Raw genomic sequence first — 24,602 nt, 5'->3', positions numbered from 1 at the left:
TTCGGGGAAATATGTTGGCTCGCAGGTTTGCACGATGCAGTAAGGATGTAAAGATTACTTTATTTAAAGCATACTGCCAATCATTTTATTCGTGCTGCCTGTGGGTGAACTATACTCAGCGTTCAGTCAGTGCCCTCAGGGTGCAATATAACAATACGCTCAGGATGTTGTTGGGACTGCCCAGGCACTGCAGCGCTTCAGGCATGTTTGCGGGAGTGCGAGTAGATGGCTTCCATGCCATTATTCGGAAGCGTGTCGCCTCCATCATGCAGCGAGTGCGTGGGAGTAACAACGGCATTCTGAGTGTAATTGCTGGCAGTCTAGACTCCCTGATAGCTAGACACTGGAGCAGTCTACATGTATATATTTAATAATGTAATATTTATTTTGTGTTTATTTTATTTCATTTTGTGTTTGTGTCTGTGATTTTTACTTTTAAAAGTGTTTGTGTATGTGATGGGTCTTTTGTTACCTGATTTAATAAATAAATTAAATTAAATTAAATTAAATTAATTCAAACTGGGCGTAAGCTTGCGACAGGTCTAATTTTGTGAATTTAATTCCCCCGTGTAATTTAGTCAGCAAATCTTCTACTTTCGGCAAAGGATAGTGGTCCACTTCTAGACATTTATTTAGCGTTAATTTAAAATCAGCACATACCCTTATGGTGCCATCTTTCTTAACTACCGGGACTATAGGCGTGGCCCAGTCGGAGGTGGCGACCGGCGTGATGATCCCGTCGCGCACCATCTGGTCGAGCGCGCGCTCCACCGGCTCGCGCAGCGCGTACGCCAGCGGGCGCGCGCGCAGGAACAGCGGCCGCGCGCCCGGCCGCAGGTGGAACCCGACCCATATAACCATAATCGGTCGCCGTTCCTACGCAAATCCTCCTATTTTGTGTACACACAGGTCTTCGGGTCTCAATGTTTAGTCGCAGTACGGTCGACGTTTAGTCGCGGCGACCCAAATGGGGACGATTGGTAACAGGCACAAATGGTCACAGAAGTGACAGAAGTGTGCACTACGCGTGCACACATTGTTACCGTTTGGCGACTACTTTCCCAAAATCATTCGTTCATTTCATTCTTTTCAAATGGCGACTGTCAGAGACGTCAAAGTAAAAAAGAAATAAAACCATTTGACATTAAAATGTAATGGCGTAAGAATTTGTTAAAGATAAATATTGTTTGCATTTGTAATATAATGTGGGCTAATTACCATGGCCAATTAAATTGCTCGAGTGATTTCATAAAATAAGTCTAAATTTATCAACGCGCCATCAATTTACCTCAGTTTAACCAGTAATAATATTATTGACTACTCGGTGTTTGCGTGTTATGTATATTGATTGGTGAAGTTTTAGTGCTCCGGTGCATATACTATACTGAAATATTAAAAATAATGCCTAGAAAACCAATAAAGTTGTTAAAATATGGATTAAGACGGTAATATTCCATGTAAAAAACAGTCGCCAAACGGTCACCAAACGGTCGCCAAACGGTCGCAAAATGGTCGCAGCGTACACGCGTGACCGAAAGCTATTTTCAAAATGGCTTAATTCTTGTATTAATTTTTTCCAGGTATCCTCAAACTTTATAAACAATTAAATATGCCGTCGTACTCAGTTGCCCTCACTAAAGAAGATAAAAAAAAATGTAACGTGCGTACCGAGCTGCTGGGTTGTAAAGGATCGGGGATCATATTATTTTATGGTCTTCTATAGAGCAACTAGTATTTTGCGGCATTTCACAATTGACACTTGTTGAAGTAGTCGTCAATAATATTACTATCAACATTAATTTCAGCGATCTGTACTTCTTGTCAAGATTTTTGTATAGATAAGTGTCTACAAATTTGTAATGTTGAAGAGACATCAATAAAACGTAGTAGAGTAAATAATGTGTTTTTTTTTGTAACCCAAACAAAATACTTGTAAGTAGATTAGTAGATACGAGTGCGGAAAAGAGGAAAATCGATACGAGTAGCGATAAATTAATACACGAACGAAGGGAGTGTTTTAAATTGATACGAGTTGTGAATGTCCTTTTCGCACGTGTATCGTATGACGATTTTCAGTACCTAAATCTAAGCTAAGAGTTTCGACCAGACAAGAAATGAATCATTGCTGGATTTGCTCGCACTACTGCGTGTAAAAAGCAGCATCTGTACTGAAAAAAACTATCATTGCGCAACAGAAATTCTATTAATATCACAGTAAATACTCTATTTCATTTGATTCCTACTTTTATTGTGTAAAGCAACACTGCACTTCATTTTTATCAATAAGAATTAAAAATTATATATTTAATACATTAAGTAACTATAAAGTGCTTATCTATTTGTATTATCATTCTGCACTTTTCTTAACTTTCCCACATTTCTATAAAATGTCGAAGAGTGCTTAAATGGTCATCGTCGTTTATTATTATTTAATTCGCTCATATTTAAATGATTCAAAGCAACCAGTCCACAACTTCACAAGAAAGTTTGAGAAACCTTCGTATTTCAGATTGTCATTTGCGGTTACAGTGGTTTAGGAGCAGTTCGGTAATCAGACCTACACATGTGTGTACAAATTCTGTCAATGTCACTGTCAGAAACCGTTCTGACAGTGACAATGACAGCCACAAATTCGTCCACATGTTGTTACCGTTATGTGTGCAAACGTCGACTAATAAAGTGTCGTTAAAAGTCATTCTGACAGTGACATTGACAGCCACAAATTCGTACACATTTTGTTACCGTAACGAGTGCACACGACGACTACATTTTGTTATTGTAACAATACGGTCGCATTGTTTGCACGACGTTACCACGCGTTATGTCACATTTGACAGTTAGTTACTGATTTGAAGATTTTGCGACTGAAATCGTCCCCTTACTGCAAATACCGACTATGTGCAAAAAAGTGATTTTGAGATATTGCGATTTTAATATTTGAAGGTACGATTTCATATGATAACATGAAAAAAAATACTATTTGTATACAGCATTCTACAGCCCGTATTGTCTTGTTTAATACTTAATCGTAAAAAATATCCAGGCTGTATTTGATTGCCGATAAAACAACGATTTAAAAAAAATAGTAGCAAACTTAGTTGGTTTCTCCTGTAGAAATAAAAATGTGTATATTTATCTTATTTATACATATAAAGCAGTGTTTCCCTTTGATTAAGCTTTGCTTTTCATACATTTTACTTATGATTTGTAAAAAAATAAAAAAATATACAAAAATTTTGAACTTATTTCAAAATATATTAAATATTCTCACAAACATAGGCGGTTTTAGCTGCAGGAAGTATAGCTGCTCTAATTTTATGTTACAAAACTTCACTTATCATTGTTAATTAAAGTGGTACATTTGTAATAAAAAGTTTTTTAACATTACTAACCATTAATAATACTTTATTTGAGGTTTTGAAGGGTTATTCTCAAAAAAAATTTTTTGAAAAAAATCCTCTTCAACCGGTTTTAGGAGATTTTTCACAAAATACTTTAACCGATTTCAGTAAAATTTAACAAAAAGTAACGCTATTGCATTCGCTTGAAATCACAAAAAGAATTTTACAAATCGGTTAATGCGTTTTTGGGTAATAGCATAATATGCATAGGTACTTACTACATACTAGTTCACTGTCTCAGCAATCCGAAGTCCGCCATAATTTATGTTCAAAATTTCAGTATCTACACTGTTACATTTAATATAGGTAAATAGTTTTTGTACGCTCAATAACCTGAAGTAATAGTTTATTTAAAGTTTTGTAGTAATCATTTATGCCAAAGTCACTAAAATGTAGGCGTAGATGAGGTAATAAGTTAGAAAAAGTAATGTGTAACGGTAATTACATAGGTTTCTGGGGCGATTTAAAGCAATCAAGTTTGCAATATTCTTACGCCCCCAGTTACACGCAGTGTTTTTCATCACACTAGCAATAAAAAGAATAAAAAGTATTCACGGTAGTCCAAAATACAAATTCGAACACTCCCTTGGGAAAAATACGCCTCCTGATACGCCTGCGTGCGACTGGACACTTACTGCGCAAGAGTGATAAAGAGTTATTAAACGACATGTTCATCGCTGGTGGAATTAGATACAAACACATCTGTAACACGGCTGACAATGCTAGACTATAACTGAACTTAAGCCTGGTGCCCACTAAGCTCGCCGAGTCGAATCTCATTAATTCGCCTTTTGCATTTCTTATGAAACTACGTCCATTAGCGACGCGTCGAATCGGTTTGATCGTTCATTGTAAATGTATGTAGGGCTAGATTCGACGCGGCTCGACTCCACCTAAGTGTCCTCAAGGCTTTATGCAGCCTTTGTGACAGAGATTTCATACCTAAAGAGTACCATGGGTGGTTTCAATCACTTAATACTGCAGTTGGTGAAGTGGTACACAGTTGTGACATCTGAAGTCTACTCGTACCGTAGGTATGCTAGTAAGTAAAGTAAAGTTTATTCTATGTTAACTGTGTACATAAGATGGTATGATATACAGAAAATACAGTATCAACAGTTGCCCATTTCATATCATCTACAATATCAATATCATCTAATTACGTCTACAATACAGTTACTTTGGCGCAGTGAATTTAGTTTCGTAGGCCAAAATATTCCACTTTGAGTTGTTAAAACAATGATACATGTTATGCGATTACTCACAGACGTCTGAACCGATTTGTATTATTTATCGTAATTCAAAGATTAATTTAAGGTTATTTGCCAACCAGCTTAGGTTACCAAATTAAAATTAGTATAAATAAACTTTGCACTAATGCAATCCACAAGATTTTGTGGATAAAATGCAACTCTCTCGTCCGTTTTTGAAGAACTAAGAGAGCCTTTACCAGTCGGTGAAGTGGCAAAAAAAGATTTGATTTAAATGTAACACTGTAATTAGTAACGGTCATCGAAGTTATGAAACATAAATTTAAACTAAATTCGATTCCTGTAGCTTAAACCGTTTGTGTTATTGTAATTTTAACCGACTTCAAAAAAGGAAGAGGTTCTCAACGCACGCTAATCACGAGAACATCATACGAAAAACGAAGCTTAATTTAACAGACCAACAATGGGTTATATGTATAAAGAAGAGAAATATACAAACATTTATTTCTACAGGAAAAACCAACTAAGTAGGTATTCGACTGTTTCATTAAATCGTATTTGATTGTCAACTAAATACATTCTGAATATATATACGACAAAGTAGTAAACAAAAAAATACAGGTTCTAAAATGCCATACACATAACGTACATTTCTTCATGTTTTCATATAAAACTTGCCTTCAAACTTTAAAACCGCATTATCTCAAAATCGCCTATTTACACATAGTCGGTATTTGCAGTAATAGACCGTTATCCTTTCCTTCGTCACATTACATGCAATACCAATTATAGTCCCTATAGAACTTTTTGGTAGAATGACATTGCTGATGTTTGTAAACAAACATCTTCTGGAAAAACATCTTAAAGACATTTGGTGTGTTTAGCCTGGCTTAAAATAAAGAATTTTGTTGATAGTTTTATTTGCAAAAATCAAATATGTACATATTAAACTTTTTTGTAGAACATAAGATGGCTACTTTAACAAAATGTTTAAATGCAAAAAAACACTATACACCATTAAAAGGTTCTACTTGGCGGATAAAGCATAAAAGTTTATATTAAATATTCATATCACATTCTGGCAGTTTATAAAGCAACAAATTGACCATTAAGTAACTTTATGCGACAGCTATCTTTTGAATGCAGCGTCGTATCAATACATGGATTTTAACATATTGTAGCCCTCGAAAACCTTATTCTATAGGTGCTAAAAACTCGATTTCGTCAAAAAGTCACTTAGTCGGTATTTGCATTAATGGGACGAAATGGTTGTATGGGGACCGTGCCGCCCGTGAACCGGCCCAAGCCCTCCGCAAACACCTCACAGTATCTGGAACTAAATTCCGTCTCATCAAACAACTTGTTTACATTAACCACTTGTTTACATTCTAAACTTTCTAATTTAGCCCTATCTATAATATTAAACGCCCTTATCCAGCGTCTACCTAATAGGCTAGTTTTACCATTTTCAATAACATATAAGTCTAATTCTTTACACATTCCATTACACTGCACATTCGCTGTTATTTTACCTACAGGTTTTACCTTAACATCTACACTATAATAATTCAACACTAAATTAGTTCTTTGTAATTTGCAATGAGTGAATAACTTTTTATAACACTCTAAACTTATACACGAAATCGCAGCACCGGTGTCTATTTCCATTTTTAACCACTTTCCGGCAATGTTAACATCTATGGTGTATGGTTCACATACAAGCGAATCGCTGCTACTTAACGGAAAAATGTTTACCTCTTCACTGTCGCTGCCGCTGCTGTCTCCGCTGTCCGAATTTTCCCAATACACACCCTTCTCCTCCCTCACGTTGTATAGAGACGAATTTCCCCGCAACTTAGGACATACCCTTTTTAAGTGTCCCTCTTGGTTACACACTCGACAGACATATTTCTTAAATTTGCATCTGTCGGCTTCATGCTTCGCTCCGCACACTTTACATGCTCCATTTAACTCCGTGTTATTGTTTTGCCCGAAGCCTCGCCACTTCCCGCTATCCGCTCCGCTTATGGCGCTTGGACCGCCGCCGCCCGTTATCTTCCCGCGGCTCGCTCGGCCCGCCGCGGCTCGCCCGCCGTCCGGCGCCGCCGCCCGGCCTCGGCCGGGCCGACCCACATGATGCACCGATGTCGTCGCACTCGCTGGCATACTGTCGCTGGTTCGACTCCGAGCACAGTCCTCCACTAGCGCCGCGTTGACCTCGGCCGCCTCCATGGCCACGGCGAGCTTGTACGCCCGGTCGAAAGTGATCGTGTCGTCCTCCGTGAACAACTTCTGTCTAATGTCATCATTTAACAGACCGCACACGAACTGATCTCTCAAGTTTTCCTTCAAACTATCCCCTGTGAAACTGCAGTCCTTACTAAGTTTTTTAAGGTCCGTTACGAAGTTCGCAATATTTTCGTCATGTTTTTGCACACGCTGACGGAATTTAAAACGTTCTGCGAGCAAACTAGGCTTTGGATTTAAATGACCCTTCATTAACTCGACCAGCTGATCATACGTTTTACTAGCTGGTTTCGCGGGTGTGCACAAGTTCACCATTAGTTCATAAGCGTCACCGCCCATCACTGTTATCAGCGTAGCCACTTTCATGTCAGTTTTAACCTCGTTTGCCACGAAATATTGTTCTAAACGGTCAACATACAGTTCCCAGTTGTCATTGTTAAGGTCAAACGGCCCGACCTTTCCCACCGGCATATCGTACACTGTCTATCACAAACTAAACACTTATCAAATGCACTGATGTCCAATTGTTCTCGTCGCCACTGAAGAGTTTCTGCCGAGGGTCTAGGGAATCCAGGATATGAGGAGATCACAAAACACGTCCGTTCAGTATTACGTTTAATCCATCGACAAACAATGTGAGAAATCTACCCTCTATTGTAGAAACCTAAATCTACCCACATACATTACAGTGACTTTGCCATTTTTATAAGAACAGCATGCACTTTCGTCCAGAACAGTGACATTTGGTGCAGTGGAATTTCTGATGATGGTCAGAACCGAACTCCTCAAATCTGAACGGCACGCTTATAGTGACTTTGGTATTTTTATAAGAACATCATGCACTTTCGTTCAGAACAGTGACATTTGGTGCAGTGGAACTGCTGATGATGGCCAGAACCAAACTCCTCAAATCTGAACGGCACGCTTATAGTGACTTTGCCATTTTTATAAGAACAGCATGCACTTTCATCCAGAACAGTGACATTTGGTGCAGTGGAATTTCTGATGATGGTCAGAACCGAACTCCTCAAATCTGAACGGCATACTTATAGTGACTTTGGTATTTTTATAAGAACAGCATGCACTTTCGTCCAGAACAGTGACATTTGGTGCAGTGGAACTGCTGATGATGGCCAGAACCAAACTCCTCAAACCTGAACGGCACACTCATAGTGACTTTGGTATTTTTGTAAGAAAAGCATGCATTTAAGTTCAGAACAGTGACATTTATTTAGTTATGTTTGTTAAGCATATGTTTTGAAGTCAAAGTTTGTCAAGCTTCGATTTCTTATAATATAATCGGATTCATGAGGAATTGAGGAAACTCCTCAAACCTTAACGTTATACGTATATTCATTTGTGTTTCCATCTAATAATTAAAGCATTAAAAGCAGTTTTAAAAAATACTTACACATTTCTACATAATCCAACATTCGCAAGTAGCTTTCACCAGAACCCGAAAGGCGACGGTTTTTTTTTCTTAAAAATTATTATAATCAGTCTTTTCTCAAATGCTAAAGAGATATTAGAGACGAGTAGGTAAACTTGTGGGAATACCTTTATTGTCGCCACAAACAGTCCAGTGACTTTCTAGCGTTTCCATCCTATCTGGTCTGGCCATTCATCACCGCGCCTACAATTGCGAAAGTTCGCAGTTCGCGGGTTCGCGCAGTTTATGAGGCGGCCGCGGTCGCGGATCGTAAATTTCGCGCGATTATTATATGCGTTCGCGCACTTGTGTTAAGGCGAAGAACTTATTCTCTACTCAGTGCCCTTATTTAAGGCCCAGAAATAGACCTTTGGTATCACGGTCGCGCGATAAGGCCTATCGTATTAGTGCGTTCATTTCGTACTTTTCGTGAGCGTAAATGTACGCGCCAATACGCAATGGCGTAATTGTATTACTTACATTACATTTTCAAATGATATTAGAGCCTGTACCATTCACGCTTTTGACGGTTTAAGCCTTAAATTGTTTTTGTCCGTTTTAAATGACGTCCTATAAAGTCTAGGCTAACTCAGATTCCTAGGCACTCTGGCGAAGGTGGCGTGATCCATACGGTCTAGCGTCTATCCCTTTTATTTTTACGCACTTTCGCATCGCTTTATCTTATCAAAATTTGAAAAAAATACTTAGTTTAAAAATTACAACCGTGAGGTCTTTTTGCGCTTGTGACAAATGTCGTTGTTATGTAAGTATTTTAGTAATTTGTGCGTATTTTTCACTGAATTTTATTGAAATATTAATTAAGTTACTATTTAGTGTCATTATTGTGAATAAATGACAAACATTTCATTATTATTTTTGAAGTTATAATATATGTCACTTTAAAGTGACACTGCCAGTTAGTACTAAATATTGTGTCTTTTCCATTTGTCACTTGTAACGGACATTGCCAACTTTTCTAAACGAATATTTTTTTGTGTATTGTTAACATTAGTTGCATTTTTACAACAATATGGCTGGGCAACGTTTGAGGTCAAAGAGGATAATAGCTCTTCTACCACCTCCAGCTTCTAAAGACTCCGATTTAGAATCAGACAACGAAGAAAAAATGAGAATCTTAGCTAGAGAGTTTTTTTAGAGACGACTGCAGCAGTAAATCTTCTTCTCCTAAAAGTGTAGGTACCTGTTTATTTTTGCCTGGACTATATTTTTATTTTATTTATTAGGAAAACTCACATATTAAGTTACTATTAGGCGTATAACATAGAATCAACGAGCCAATAACAAGTTAAATTTCCACAGATAGAAATTGGGCAAAGTACATGCGTGCAAAATTACAGAAAATTGTGTAATTTATTTAAAGATTATGTAATACATATCTATATATGAGTTCAAACAATGATTGAGAGCAAACAATAAAAGAAAGAAAAAAGCAGTAACTTGTTTATAGTGTTATTTGAGAGTTAACAGTGGGTGAAGTCTTGGGTCAGTAGTTTGCGTACTGATGTAAAACTGTCAGAGATCAGATCGATGGGGTCATGATCAAATCAAATTTGATTGAAATATTTAGTGGCTCTTATAATAAAGGAGTTTTTTCTGAAGTTAGTATTAGTGGCGAGGATATGGAATATTCGTTTAGTGCGAGACACAAGGCGTGAGGGGACTACGAAGTGGGAACTTCAAGCTTGACAGCAGATCCGGACAGTCAACATAGTTTTGAGCATTTTTCATGACGTAGATTACGTTAGGGATATTGCGCCGGACATAAAGAGGTAGCACGTGTAGTTTCGGACAATGTTGAGTGTAACTTATTAAGTTTACGTTTTATTTTTCTATGTTAGCAATGTGTATGTGTAGTTGGCAATGTCCGTCCAAAGTGACGTCTTTATGTGAAGCAGTAGTTGGCAATGTCATTTATAAGTGACGCTTCAAAAAAACCATTTCCAATTTTTTTATGTTTTTTTTTCACACATTTTCCCCTTAATCTACCCTAACTGAACCCAAAACACCAATTTTCATTATAAAAATCCTGCGCGGTCATAGAGTGGCAATTTAAGGGTTAAAATGCGTTACCTAAAATAAACGTTATGAGAAATATACCGTATTAGCTTTTGGCTGGCTACGGTCGCGTTAACCCTTAAATGCATAGTGATGTATATATGCATCATGCATTTTTGACTTTATTGACAGCATGTCAAAATTCAAATTTGATTAAATCTTTTTCAAGGTCATGAATTTAAGGGTTAAATTCTAAAATTGCAGAATGCTCCATACAAACTTCCACCCCCCCATTTTAGGGAAGTGAGGAGTTAGAGAGAGACAAAAAGTAGCCTATGTCACTCTCCATTCCTTCAACTATCTCCACTTAAAAAATTACATCAATTCGTCGCTTCGTTTTGCCGTGAAAGACGGACAAACAAACTGACACACACACTTTCCCATTTATAATATCATTATGGATGTTCACTTTCTTCATACATTGAATGTCATTTTCCGTGACATTTATTCTAAAACATCAAAACTCATACTACACGCTTAAGAGGTACGATCAACCAATGTAAATCCTTATTTACATTAGTCTAGTCACTATAGAACTCTGTCTCACTAAGACCTTGCTTTATTTGCCATACATACCTACTTTTGACGTTGATTGCGAAAAGGTTCCACAGTGGCCTAAGGATTCAAAGGAAGCACACTCAAAGGTTATGACAGATGGCGCCACTTATTAGTCCGTTGTAAAATAATTTCATACGTGAGAGCGAGAAGATGATATTTTTTCTCTCTCTCGCATATATGAATGACAGTGACATGCCTAGACACTTGCACTGGCGCCGCCTGGCGGTATAAAATGTCAGTGAGCCTCCTCATTGGTGACTTCTCCTTAACAAACTCTGCGACCTGACCACACCAAAGACTTAGTTATTGCACAGCGTAAAGTTAATTGCGAACTAATCGAAGATTTACCGACGCCTCGCCGAGAGGTCCCGGGTTCGATTTCATTAAGCATTAACTGTGAAGATAATTATTATATTAAAATCTTCGTGTTTAATTGCTCAATTAAAATAATTGTTGAATAATTCTTAATTTTATGGATACATCATTAAATTAATTAAGTGCGTCGTACCCACTGATGTCGAAATAGAAAGGTACCAAAGAAATTCCTTATATAGGTATACCTACCTAGTGCTAACAATGTACAATCAGCAATTTAAAATGTTTAACATATGAGCATTTGTACGAGCAATAAAAATCCATCATGGCGACTTTGCAAAGAAAAAAATTGACAATCGAAATCTGACTTCCTCTTTAAAAAAAAAATTAAACACAAAGTGTGCCCTGTTTGTAGTAAATTTAAACAATTTGTAAATAAATGTAGAAATAATTAAATTCGAATTACAATTGTATGTGATTTTATTATTATTGTAAAATAAAAATTTGCTTGCTCTAAAAAAACAATTCGAATCCATTATCCCTTTCTTTATAATGCGTAACTATAATTTGTCATTTGGCTCTGAGAACAATTTGTCAAGTGAACCAATAAAAGGCTTGAGACCTCACGAGTTGTCACAAAAAACGCCACTGAAAGTCACATTAAATTTTACAACACGCCAATTCGAATTATCGCGCGAAAAAAATAAAAACCGCGCAAAAAAAAATGCGATCGTAATTTTTCTTTCGAGTCCTATCGAAGGTGCTATAGGTGAAAAACTTAAGAAAGTCACCTGTTGTTGTGTGAGTGACGTGTTCGAATAGAGAACACATATTTAAAATTAGTAACACAAACAAAACAAACGCCTATTCGGACACGTCACTCACACATACAACATTTGACTTTGTCTGTACAGACCTATACAAGATTGAACTTCACCGTACCCATTTCGCAAATTAAAACAAAAATTATATCCAAAGCGTCTCATCAAATTAATAGATACGTCATCCGTTCACGGTACTCGAGGACCGAAAAAACGCCATTTTAAAATTTAACGGGCGTTTTAAAAAAACACAAGGTGCGGACGTGTGCACCTGCTTTTTTTACACTATTGTATGGATCTCAAATTTATTGAAACAGGTGGATGTATGGTGGGCTTATTCTAACAGATAATAGTGTAATTAGAAGAAAGTTATGAGACGCTTTCAATTACGATTTACGAGTTGCTGTCGTATCTAATCGGATGAAGTAATCTGTGAATTCGAAAGAGATTTGAATTTCAAATTGTTTTTCGTTTGTTATAGTTAGATTAGCTTTTGCCAGTGGCTTCGCTCGCGTTAGAAAGAGACAAAAATTAGCCTTTGTCACTTTCCATCCCTTCAACTATCTTCACTTAAAAAATCACGTCAATTCGTAGCTCCGTTTTGCCGTGAAAGATGGACAAACAAACAGACACACACACTTTCCTTTATAATATTAGTATGGATAATTACAACTGGACATTGACTATAAATTAAAGTAATATCAAAGACATATATAACTCCGTATAGACGGATAAAGTGTAAGAAAAAATCACGAGCAAAAGCTAGTCTTACTATAAAAATTGTCTAGTTGGTTATTGAATTATGATCCTTATAAACAGCCTTAGTTTAATTTTGTGCTTTATTGTCAGGAAATGAAGATGAAAGTTCAATGAGTATTTGAAAATATAATAATATTAAAATCATTGAATTATACGTATAATCTATCTAATAAATATAGGAATAATAGGTATGTCAATTAATGACGAAAGTAATTATTACTATTGACATTTTTCAAAATAAATACTCTTATAATATATTCATCATGTTATAGGTAATCATTACAATAAAACATAAATATATATACCTGTGTGTAATAATACTGATGGAGTTGATATTAATATTGACAATAAAAAAAAATAAAGTTGCTAAAGTAATTAAGGATTATTGAAAATTTAATTAACGTACTTACAGTTATAATACAGTAGTTAATGACCAACGCCATAAAAATTAAAGTACAGGATGCCAAATGCCACTATTATCCAATATAACCAGGGGCGGCTCACTCCGCGATTCTGTCGCGGCGCTACAAGTACATGTCAGCAGCCGCGAGTTCGCGGCCCATTCATTGGCGACGACCTTCGCGCGGCGCAATAAAATTCAATGTTGGCTGCTCGCGTGCGGTCCGTTTGTTAATGTAGGTAAGAATTTAGAATGGCGGCATTTTGTGAACATCAAAGGAGTGAGCCTTCTGTACTTGTACTATTATATATTCTGTGATATAACTTAGTCTTTCAGCTAGCCAACGTCACATTCGCTGACGCTTCGTAGCTAAGCATTTCTTTTTTTTGCCGTTTTAATGAAATGTGATATTTAAAAAAAAAAAATATGCTTTTTCTACTCAGAATCACTAGCTTTTTCAATCCTAGTAGTTAAAAAAATTGTCCCTACGATTTTTTCTTATTTTGTTACCATTTTCCGGACATGTTGTGTAGGGTAACAAAAGAGGAAAGTAACAAGAATGTATGGAAATTCATGGACACTTTTTGTCTCCCAGTGAGATTGAAAGTACTTGTGATTCTGAGTACAATTGACCTAAAGGTCCCTAAAAAATGGCAAAAAAAAAGAAATGCTCAGCTAGCTTTCTCCCTCGCTCTTCTGCAGTGGCGCGACGGATCTAGACTGCGTTTCGATAGTCTCGTAGTGTCAAGATTGTCACTTTGGCTAAGCCGGCTGATCGGAAGGTTTTGACTTTCAACCTGGGAGCTCTGCCTTAATCCGATTCGGACATTAAAAATTATATCTAGGTGCGACATGGATCGGATTTGTCACTGTCGAAAGTCACACATTTTCAAAAGAAAACGCCATTTTTGATATACTTATATTATCTTTTCCGATTCATCTGGAGCTAACTTACGACGTATTATGGATATAAAATCAGGTAATTAATCCAAAATTTCTAATAAAACACTTATCTCTGTCGCACTAAGTATAATAGAAAGACATGAGCGTTTCATTATCGTAGTAAAAGAAATAGTCACCTTGCTAGTACCTATTAATAAATAATTATTTAATTAAGTATGAAACCTTTGCACTATAGTATATTATACTGAACTATAATGGAAGTTTCACTACACCTTTTTTCGTACTCATATTATGATATTACCGACTAAGTAAACACTCGTGCAATGTCATAACAATAAAAGTATAATAGTTATTTGTTATACAAGGGGGCAAAGTTGTATTTTAACGCCGAGTGTGGAATTGAAAAACGAGCAAGTGAAAGGGGGCCCTATAGTTGAACCACGAGCGAAGCGAGTGGTTTTTTTCGATGTAGAATCCTGAACTTGCGAGTTTTTTAAAATGATAGAAGTAAAATACATTTTTCACCCGTGTGTAACACAAAACTTTTCCCCTCACTATAGCGAGGAAACTACAACGCAAAAAATGCGTTTATCACTGCTTCCGGTAGTTCCACAGGTGGTAAATCATCATTATTACTAGATTCACCTACTTTTATAAAATTTAAAGCAGTTAATTTGACTTTATTCAAGGTCAAATTACTTTACCCACTAGTGGATAAAATGCGTTTTTACCCGCTGGTATTAAAGGACAAAACACGTGTTTCCGAGCTAGTGAGGGCAAAAATAAAATACCAGTAAAAACCTGCAACGGAACATAACCTTTAAGTTTTCTGATCTGCCGTGGGCAGTTATTAGTATACATATCAGATTTAAAGATCCTGATAGTACACAGACCATAAAGAAAACTAGAAGCCGTAAGCGCCCTCAAAACGAACTGTTAGAATTTTAAACTGAAATAGATACCATACACTAAATAAAAAGCGATCAAGCCAACTGGCGGTCGGGGTGGTGTAGTGGTTTGAGCACGTCAGCCACGATAGCTGGAGACCCGGGTTCGATTTCCGGCTTCGCCACCAATGGGCTTGTACGCTTTTTCTTTAGTGTATGGTATGGTATCTATTTCAGTTTATAATTTATAATATAGTAGTGTTACCACTAAAAAAAAACCAAAAAATATATAATAAAACTAATTTGATTTGTTTCCTACGTACATTATTAAAATTTTGTCAAGTATCGTTAGAGCGTCGCGGAAATAAAAGCATGTTATGTATAACAATTTCAACAAACGCATTTTGAAGTGAAACTTGAAGCGACTTCCAACTGACAGTGTTAAACGTTTAACGCTCACTAACAGCGTTGCCAACTCGAATTTTGGAATACCCCTTTCAATTTTTAACCCCCGACGCAAAAACGAAGGGGTGTTATAAGTTTGACGTGTCTGTCTGTCTGTCTGTTTGTCTGTCTGTCTGTGTGTGTCTGTCTGTGGCATCGTAGCTCTCGAACGGATGAACCGATTTTGATTTAGTCTTTTTGTCTGAAAGCTGAGTTAGTCGGGAGTGTTCTTAGCCATGTTTCATGAAAATCGGTCCACTAGGTCGCGGTCGGGGGTTTTTTCAAAATTTTAATTTTGTGGTTAGGTTATCATTTCCACATTACGAAGTTTCACTTCATCCGCGCGGAGGGACTCCACGCACTATTTTTTATTAGGTCCAGGTTTATTACTGGTACTATGAAATAAAGAAACTTGGATAGGTACACACATACATACATACCTACATATAATCACGCTTGTATCCCAGAAAGGGGTAGGCAGAGCACATGAACTACTGAGTTTCAGTGCCACTCTTGGCAAAAAGGGGTTGAAAAAATCCAAATTGTGACATTGCAGTGACAGGTTGCCAGCCTCTCGCCTACGCCACAATTTAACCCATATCCCACAGTCGACTTCTATGACACCCACGGGAAGAAAGGGGGTGGTGAAATTCTTAACCCGTCAACACACGGGGCACGGGGGTTGGATAGGTAGATAACGAAAAACAATATTTATCAAACTGAATGACCCGAAACTACTAAAATAGTGCTGCTTTGTCCCCAAACTTCCATGTAGCGATACCATGGAGCGATATATCGATCGATTAAATGTGAATTTCAATAATAGTTACCCAAAGTATGCCCACGTGCGTATTCTAGTTAAAAATATGGTCTGTGATATTCATATAGTAGGTACTAAAATAGATACTTATTATGGTACTGGTAATATAAACGCTACAGGAATATTATATAAAAATGTTTATTTTGTAAAACAACCGGTCTTCTAGAGTACCTGCTTGATGCGATTTGTTGTATATAACTTAAATTATCTAGTAATTAAGTTCGTGGTACAAACGTTAAACTTGTTAATATTGTTGTAAATCGTGGAATACATAAAAATGAAAAAAAAAATTAAATGAAAATTGTTTATTGAGGCAAAAACATTGCAACAAGGGTTAAAACAGTGGTTCCCAAAACTAGGCCGAGCCTGTATCTTAGGAGCCATAGAGAGGTCATGAGTAGCTATTTTAAGACGATACGGTAGGGGTCAATTTTCCATACAAACGCTCTCGACTATTTCCTCCCTGGTTTTTGAAGATAGAGCAATGATTTTTTCAACACAGATTGTTATTATTTTTATCTGTGTCGGACCGTTTTGATTTTTTTGATATTCTGCTTTTTAAAGATTCTAGAGCCAATCAAAAAATTCCAAAAACGGCCTTTTTCATTGTGGCGCAAAAAAAGGTGTGATACTCAAGATTGGTCACAATTAACCAAAAAAGCGAAACGGTCCGACATAGATTATTTCATTGTTATTCAGATTCTCAAATTTCGTTCCGATTGATTAAGTTTTGAAGGAGGAAAGAGTCGAGAGCGGAACCTCGATTTTAAAGATTTTTTTGTATCTTTTGACTGAGTTGTTCTTAATGGACATTTTTTTTTCGATAAATCTAGTTAATAACACTTGTATATTTAACTAAAATTCCCAAGTTGAAAAGGGGGCTCCTTTCCATTTTAGCATTTTCGCTACCGTATCCTCTTAAGTTACACTGTAGTTTCTCGAAAGAAGTTATAGAGGTAGGTAATACTAAAAGGGCGGATTTTTATTTTGTTGTAGCGTTTTGAAAAACTTGTGTTTTTATAAATGTTGTTAGTTTGCATGATAATAATTGTTTTTTCGTGTTCATTAGTCATTCATCTACATAAAATTCAATGAAATTAATAGCATTTTTGTAAAAACTCAGAAAAAAATGAACTTTAATCGGTGTTTCTGGAGCTGGGTGATCCACTGAGTTACAAACTTACTAATGTATAAAAATAACACAAAAAGACGTATATATGTGAAATATTTTATTAATATTAGAAATCAAAACAAAATGAACTTAAACTTTAAAAAAACAGTGGAATAAACACAAAAAAACCCTCTAAAAATCACTTTTATATATCCACTGAGTGACATTGTGGTCAACAAACTTCAAAACTTTTTCGTAATAACATAAAAATCTGTAGAAAAATTAACTATAAACTCCTATTAAATGTAAAGAAGATGCTAAAATATAATATCATACTCACAGGTAGGTAAGGCTAATAACATCTTATAAAAATTTAAATTTACATCTAAGAAAATGCTAGGACAATTTCTCAGTGGAACGTAACACAAAACTAAGGGTGCGATTAACATGGAGCTAATTTAACTACGTCAAATAATTAAGCAAACTGTTTTTACGTGGATGTTAATATCTCAAATACAAAAATAAAAAATTAACTGAGCCCTTTTCAGAAAAAGTGTACATATTCATTATCTTCAAAATATTAACTTTTTGGACTCATTTTACGCCTCACGTGTGAAAATTGAGGCCCTTAATTTAGTAATTTGTTTTCTTTGTATATTGCATCACATTCATGAAAATAATTAAATTTCCATATAAAAAAGTGACGATATTTTTTTTTATGTAATATGATATGAAAATATAAATGTGTACTTATAACGCGGCTTTATCGTTCCACTGAGTTACTTTTTCATCCACTGAGAAATAATATTTCTCAATGGAACGTAACGGTTACGCCTTTGAGAAACAAAATTCTGGTTGTAAATTAAATTATACAAACTCTTCCCATAAACGTTATATATTATTAAAATAGATAAACTAACTAGTAATATGAACAGGTAGTTTCTTAATAAAATATACAATATACCTTCGAAAACGTAGTCACTATGTGGAACTCAGAAACGGACCTCTAAAACACGCTCGAACAAATACTTCCTTCACGAGTTGTGGCGTGCGACTGACAACAAATAACCAATACTGCAAGACATTATTATGTTGCCAGAATAAAAAATAACCTACCACTTTAGTAGTAAAATAAGTAAATATTGACGAAATTTCTCCGTAACTCAGTAGGATTTTCCACAGAGCTACTTTTTGTGGTTTATGTTTGAAATGATTTTTTAGTATTCTAAAACTATTTTTGATAGATAAAGCGTTGTTTAAATTAGAAATTAATGTACAAAGAAATATTTAAGTAAATAAAAACATATTGTTATGATACAAAAATAATATTTTAACGCCTATGAAACATAAGTACTTCATGGTAGGACATGGGAAAAACAACACTTTTGTTGACTTCAAACAGAAGTTTTTATTAAAAATATGACTAATATTCATTCAAAACTAATAATTTCTGAAAGACAATTTATTTATTTATGCATAAATATCAATCGCCTGTAAAAAAGTGATATAGAATTTGTGCAATCTTTGTCAGAAGAGGTAGGACATGCCAAATTTGGTACCATACAACAAAAAAAAAATTTGCCCAAAAAAGAACATAATTTTGGCCTTTTAAAAGGCATGCAATAATTAGAAATACTAGTACAATAGTTATTTGTTATACAAGGGGGCAAAGTTGTATTTTAACGCCGAGCGTGGAATTGAAAAACGAGCAAGTGAAAGGACTCTATAGTTGAACCACGAGCGAAGCGAGTGGTTTGAGAATAGAATCCTGAACTTGCGAGTTTTTTAACACACGAGAAGTAAAATACATTTGCACCCGAGTGTAACACAAAACTTTTCCCCTCACTATAGCGAGGAAACTACAACGCAAAAAAATGCGTTTATCACTGCTTCCAGTAGTTCCACAGGTGGTAAATCATCTTTATTACTAGATTCACCCACTTTTATCAATTTTAAAGCATTTAATTTGACTTTATTCAAGGTCAAATAACTTTACTCACTAGTAGATAAAATGCGTTTTTACCCGCTGGTATTAAAGGACAAAACACGTGTTTCCGAGCTAGTGAGGGGAAAACTATATTTACAAGTCTGTTTCTGAAACTTGACATTATATATTAGGTACTAGCTCTTGCCCCCGGCTTCGCTCGCATTAAATTTGAAAATTACGGAATGATCCACACAAACCCCGACCTCCCATTTTAGGGAAGTGAATGGTTAGAAAGAGACAAAAAGCAGCCTATGTCACTCTCCATCCCCTCAACTATCTCCACTTAAAAAATCACGTCGTCCGTGGCGCAGTTGGGAGCGCGGCTGGCTCTGGAAAAGGCAGAGGTCGCAGGTTCGAGTCCAGGAGGTGTGATTTTTTTCCATTTTTCCTTTAATTTAAAATAAAAATGTTAGACTAATATATTTCGAGAACTGGGCACAGAGGACACACATAAAACCCATCAGTTCAAGCAACAGGTGTTCGCCCTGGGCAATTTTGACACCATCGCCGCCAAATCGACTCCCCACAAAAACTACAAGCGTTATAATGGCGACCAATAACCGAGCTCAGCTGTTGGAGATTCTTTAGGTTTTTCGCTTGCGAATTAGGTATAAAATTCTGAGGTTTTGTTGAATTGGTTTCAAAATACCAAAAACTACATTTGTATGAATTGAAATAGATAATTATCATACACGAAAGAAAAAACGGCAAGGCCCACTGGTGGTGGTGGAATTTATAATTTATATATAATAGTACTATTTGAAAAAAAAAAGAACAAATCAAAAATATTCAATAAAATAATTTGATTTGTTCCCTAGTTGTATAGATTTGTATGTACAAAAAAAACATCATTTTAGCAGCAGGTACATTGTTCTAGGATTCTATGTTGTGTGATCACCTCTTTCAATATTGCCGGTTATAAAAATTACACCCTGTATTACACCAAACTTCATCTAATAAAACATCACCACACCTAAACATAACTGTTTCCCAAAACTTTCAAGAATCCAATTTATTTCAAAATGAACTGATTAATTATATTCACTGGCAATATTTTATACAAACGTTAACGATCTATTATAACTTTAAAAACGTCGTAAGTTACTCGTCTTTCAATGGGAGATACGACCTTTTTAAATGAATGTGATGCATTTTTTTTTCATTAGCATCTTGACCGAATTGTAAAATGTAAAGAATGTGTTTGCGTCATTATTATGTCGACGAAGCTAAAGAATGTATGTTTTTAGTCAATTTATGGGAGAGACACTCATAAATATCGAAATAATGATGTTTTCGAGGGTGTTTCCAGTCTTGGACTCTCAATCAATTAATAATTTAATTTAAAATTTCTTTGAGACACAGGCACATTCAATTTAATAAATTAAAATACCACGTTATCTCAATCAAATATACTTTTTACACAATGTTCACCCATACTAATATTATATATGGGAAAGTGTGTGTGTCTGTTTGTTTGTTCGTCTTTCACGGCAAAACGGAGCGACGAATTGACATGATTTTTTAAGTGGAGATAGTTGAAGGGATGGAGAGTGACATAGGCTACTTTTTGTCTCTTTCTAACGCGAGCGAAGCCGCGGGCAAAAGCTAGTATTATTATATTTTCTAAAACCCCTCTAGTTGGTTAATATAAAGTGCCCGCTGGATAAAACATAATGGAAAAAATTAACCCGCGCGTCGTACCTAAGGTTCATTAATTATTCGGGGTAGGTATACAGACTCATGGCTAAGTTTTCGATTTCTTTTGACCTCCCAATATTTCGACGCAGTTACATGAATCATGATCACGGAAAACTCAATAGCGGATAACTCACATCCGTGTATCCTTGTCAATATGAGTCTAATGAAAATAACCGTGAATCATTCAAAATTGTTGAACTTCATTATACCTCAGAATAGCATACGATAACGCCGTTTAAGTACAAGCAAGTGTGCTGAAAAAAGTATTAAAACCGCACAAAACTAGATATAATACCTAGGTATTATGAACATACCTTACACCTACTAGTCTTCAATATGCAATTATTTTCCCTATACAAGTCCTCATGCATTCAAAGAACCTAATTTCGATATCATATTACACGGTAGTCTAATTGTGTTCTTTACAAAGCTAAATGTCAGAGTAATTTTGCTACCAAGTTTAAAAACTTAAGTCAATTTTAAGTGATGTCTGTGCTTGTATGTAGCTTGGTTGAGTTTGGAGTTCAGGTTATAATGGGTAAGTTGAGACAGTGTTCTGTGCAAGGAGAGATACTTGGGAAATAAAGACTTTCAATTTTAAACAAACATTCTTTTAATAACTTTTAATTTCTTTCGTAGTCAAGACAACGCCGTCCCTGAAACTTTGGTCAGTTTAAAATATAAATAGTACGCGGGACTTATCCCGATTAAAAAGTTATTACTCATACTCATACTCATACTCATATTTATTAATAATATCAATTACAGGTCAAACTTACATATTATAATTACAATCACAGAACAATTCGTAAATTTATATAGATATACATTTATTTATTTTATTAATTAGATTTCATATTACCTATACATTCATTATTATTATGTGTAATAATCGTGAAGTTAAAAAAAAATAGGAGGAAAATTCTTTCACAAATTGACCAACTACGGTAAACAGAAGGTTTGTACTGTGGGTACTCAGATAACGATAATTATACCATAATATACAAATACTTAATCACACAAACAAAATAAATAAATGCCCTTATCGGGATTCGAACCCAGAACCGCAGCAGGCAGGGTCACTATTTAAATTCACTACCGACAAGGCCAAACCGGTCGTCTCAAAAAAAATGTACTTATTAAATTATTTTTCTGAAAATAATTATAAGTATGTGCTCCATCAAAAGGTAGTCTATCTATATATAATTTATTAGTCTTTGGCGTAAGTTTGGTAAAAGCGTCACGTAGAATGTTAACGCTAATCAACACGTCAATTCTCAATAAAGTCGTTTTCAGTTTATTGAGACATTTTACTAAAAGGTTAACGTTAGGTACTTTTATTTTAAAACAGTGATACAACATGCATTGTCTAACAGCCCAATTTGAGATGTATTAATTTTTTTTTTAATTAGCCTCTTTTGTGGCATTTTCCCACCATAATGGGTAGAATGCGTCCAGGTCGTCCCGCCATCTCCTTTAGTCTGTAATTATTTTGGCCCACCTTTCCAGGTGCATGCGGCAGACATGTCCAGCCCAGTCCCACCAGTAAGGACGTAAAATTCCATTTTTTATTTTATTTTCAGCATTAGTCCCGTAGTGAATACCTATAGTTCATTGTGCTCTCAAAAGTCACTATACAAAGTTTGAATGGTCCTTTTTATTTTACCGTGTATAAAAGTACATCTATAAGGCGCAAATCTTGAGATTCGAGGACTTCGTTTCACAAGTCAAACTTTAAAACTTCCAAATAGCCAGAGTAAAATATGGCGCATATATCACACATGATATCAAATTAACTTGATATTTAAAACGTGATCATATTAGCATAGTGAACTGAACAATGTTTTACTTACTTTAATATTTATTATTTCGTCGCACAGCGGGGGTGTCACGCGAATGTTTCCATATGACATAGAAAAGTGCGATGAACTTGAGGTCAAAGGTGAAAAACTTGATGATCATATACTGATAACAACATATATAAATATTATGCATATATGTATATGCATAGTTATTATAAAACTATGAATATAGACGAGCCTCAAATCAAGTTACTACAAAATCATTTTAGGATGCCAACGTCAAGATTAAAAACACTCTTATTTTAAGATTACCTATATCAAACAGGAATATTCTTCAAATAGAAATCTAGTTAGATACTTATGATAATAATTGAAACGAAACGAATGAATTACCACGCCGAAAGTCACGTTACCTAAAGATTTTCAATAATTGTTCCTTATAATTAGAGATTTTTACCATCACCATCTAAACGAAGTAATTACAGTTATAACTATAAAACTCCCGTGAGACTCATACATATTTAAAAATATTTTAAACGGGTTACTCACGTATTAAGTCGATATAGCGTTCGACATGTTTCAATCCAATTTCGAGGATCTTTCTCAGGAGTAGCGACCCCGCCTTTACATGTTGAGAGCGCGACGCATAGGTACAGTTAATTACAGTTAATTTGGATCATGTTTGGAAGCTTTTAAGCTGGGTGTATGGGTGGATGTATTTTAGTTCATAAAATATGATGACATTAATATACTAATTTGCATCTAAAAGCTTACTTACTATAAAAACATTCTAACAACATTTAAAAATAACGCACTAATAAAAATCCCATGAAAGTTGTCAAATCGCATTTCATACTCCATGGAACTAACACTACTTACAAATACTCGTATCTTAATAAAATGAACTAGCAAGGTTAGATTTTATGATTGAGTTCTAAAGTTCAAAATTAATGTTAAGGGGCGGTCAAATAAGTTGTTTTGATAGATATTTAACTTGATTATGTTAAGGTGAGTCACATAGAAACGTTATTAATTTACAGTTATTGTGTCGTAAAGTTTTATGTGTAATGGCCCACTTATTTTGGTTATTTTGATTTATATGTCATAGCATAATGGGCTCTGTAAATACACTGTGGAATAAATTTGGTGTGTGTACGATATTTTTTATTTGTTTATGTTTAATATGAGTATGGTATACATTAGACTTATATTGACCGGGATATAGACCGTGATTACCTTTTTGATTTTTGTCGAGCTCCCGATATTTCGACGCAGTTGCATGCATCATGATCACGGAAAACTGACGAAGGCGGGTGGATGTTAAAGTTGCATAGACAGCGCGCGATCTACCCTCCTTCGCGCGCGTCGGCTGCGTTCACTTTCAGCGTTACCACTGGTCGCATTCACACTCGATGGTCTGTCCAAACACACTACACTCACAGTGTCACTACGTTTGTTCAATTCTGACTTCACCGGTTTTTTACACAAACAAATCACTGGATTCCATACATTAGATTATTTATGGATATCACGGTCTATATCCCGGTCAATATAAGTCTAATGAAAATAACCGTGAATCATTCAAAACTCTTATGGTATACATGTTAATGAAAATAGTATTTTTCAGTACAGATGGTGTATTTTTTACGCAGTAGTACGAGAAGTGGTTCATTATATGTCAGATCGAAACTTCCGAGAGCCTTCTGTACTGAAAAACGTCGTACATGTGCGAA

At 35.5% G+C, this 24,602-nt stretch overlaps 1 protein-coding gene across 1 annotated transcript; it reads right to left on the bottom strand.

Moving 5' to 3' along the window:
• Positions 1-504: 504 nt before the first annotated feature.
• On the bottom strand, positions 505-7,556 carry LOC125231969 (uncharacterized protein K02A2.6-like). The gene is made up of 2 exons (XM_048137576.1): positions 5,894-7,556; positions 505-849 (listed from the first exon to the last, which is right to left on the bottom strand). Exons 1-2 carry the CDS (start codon positions 7,328-7,330, stop codon positions 505-507), a joined length of 1,782 nt encoding a protein of 593 aa, XP_047993533.1. The 5' UTR covers positions 7,331-7,556.
• Between the last annotated feature and the right edge of the window lie 17,046 nt (positions 7,557-24,602).

Source organism: Leguminivora glycinivorella, chromosome 12 (assembly GCF_023078275.1).
Source record: "Leguminivora glycinivorella isolate SPB_JAAS2020 chromosome 12, LegGlyc_1.1, whole genome shotgun sequence".
In the NCBI taxonomy this organism is placed as follows: domain Eukaryota; kingdom Metazoa; phylum Arthropoda; class Insecta; order Lepidoptera; family Tortricidae; genus Leguminivora; species Leguminivora glycinivorella.
This window is presented reverse-complemented; position numbering and strand designations above follow the sequence as displayed.

Excerpts from the sequence above, each read along its gene's own strand:
- LOC125231969 (XM_048137576.1), bottom strand. The coding sequence starts at position 7,330 with ATGCCGGTGGGAAAGGTCGGGCCGTTTGACCTTAACAATGACAACTGG. Across the intron at positions 850-5,893 it reads GCCGGTTCACGGGCGGCACG|GTCGGGTTCCACCTGCGGCC; the intron begins GTCCCCATACAA and ends ATGGTTATATGG.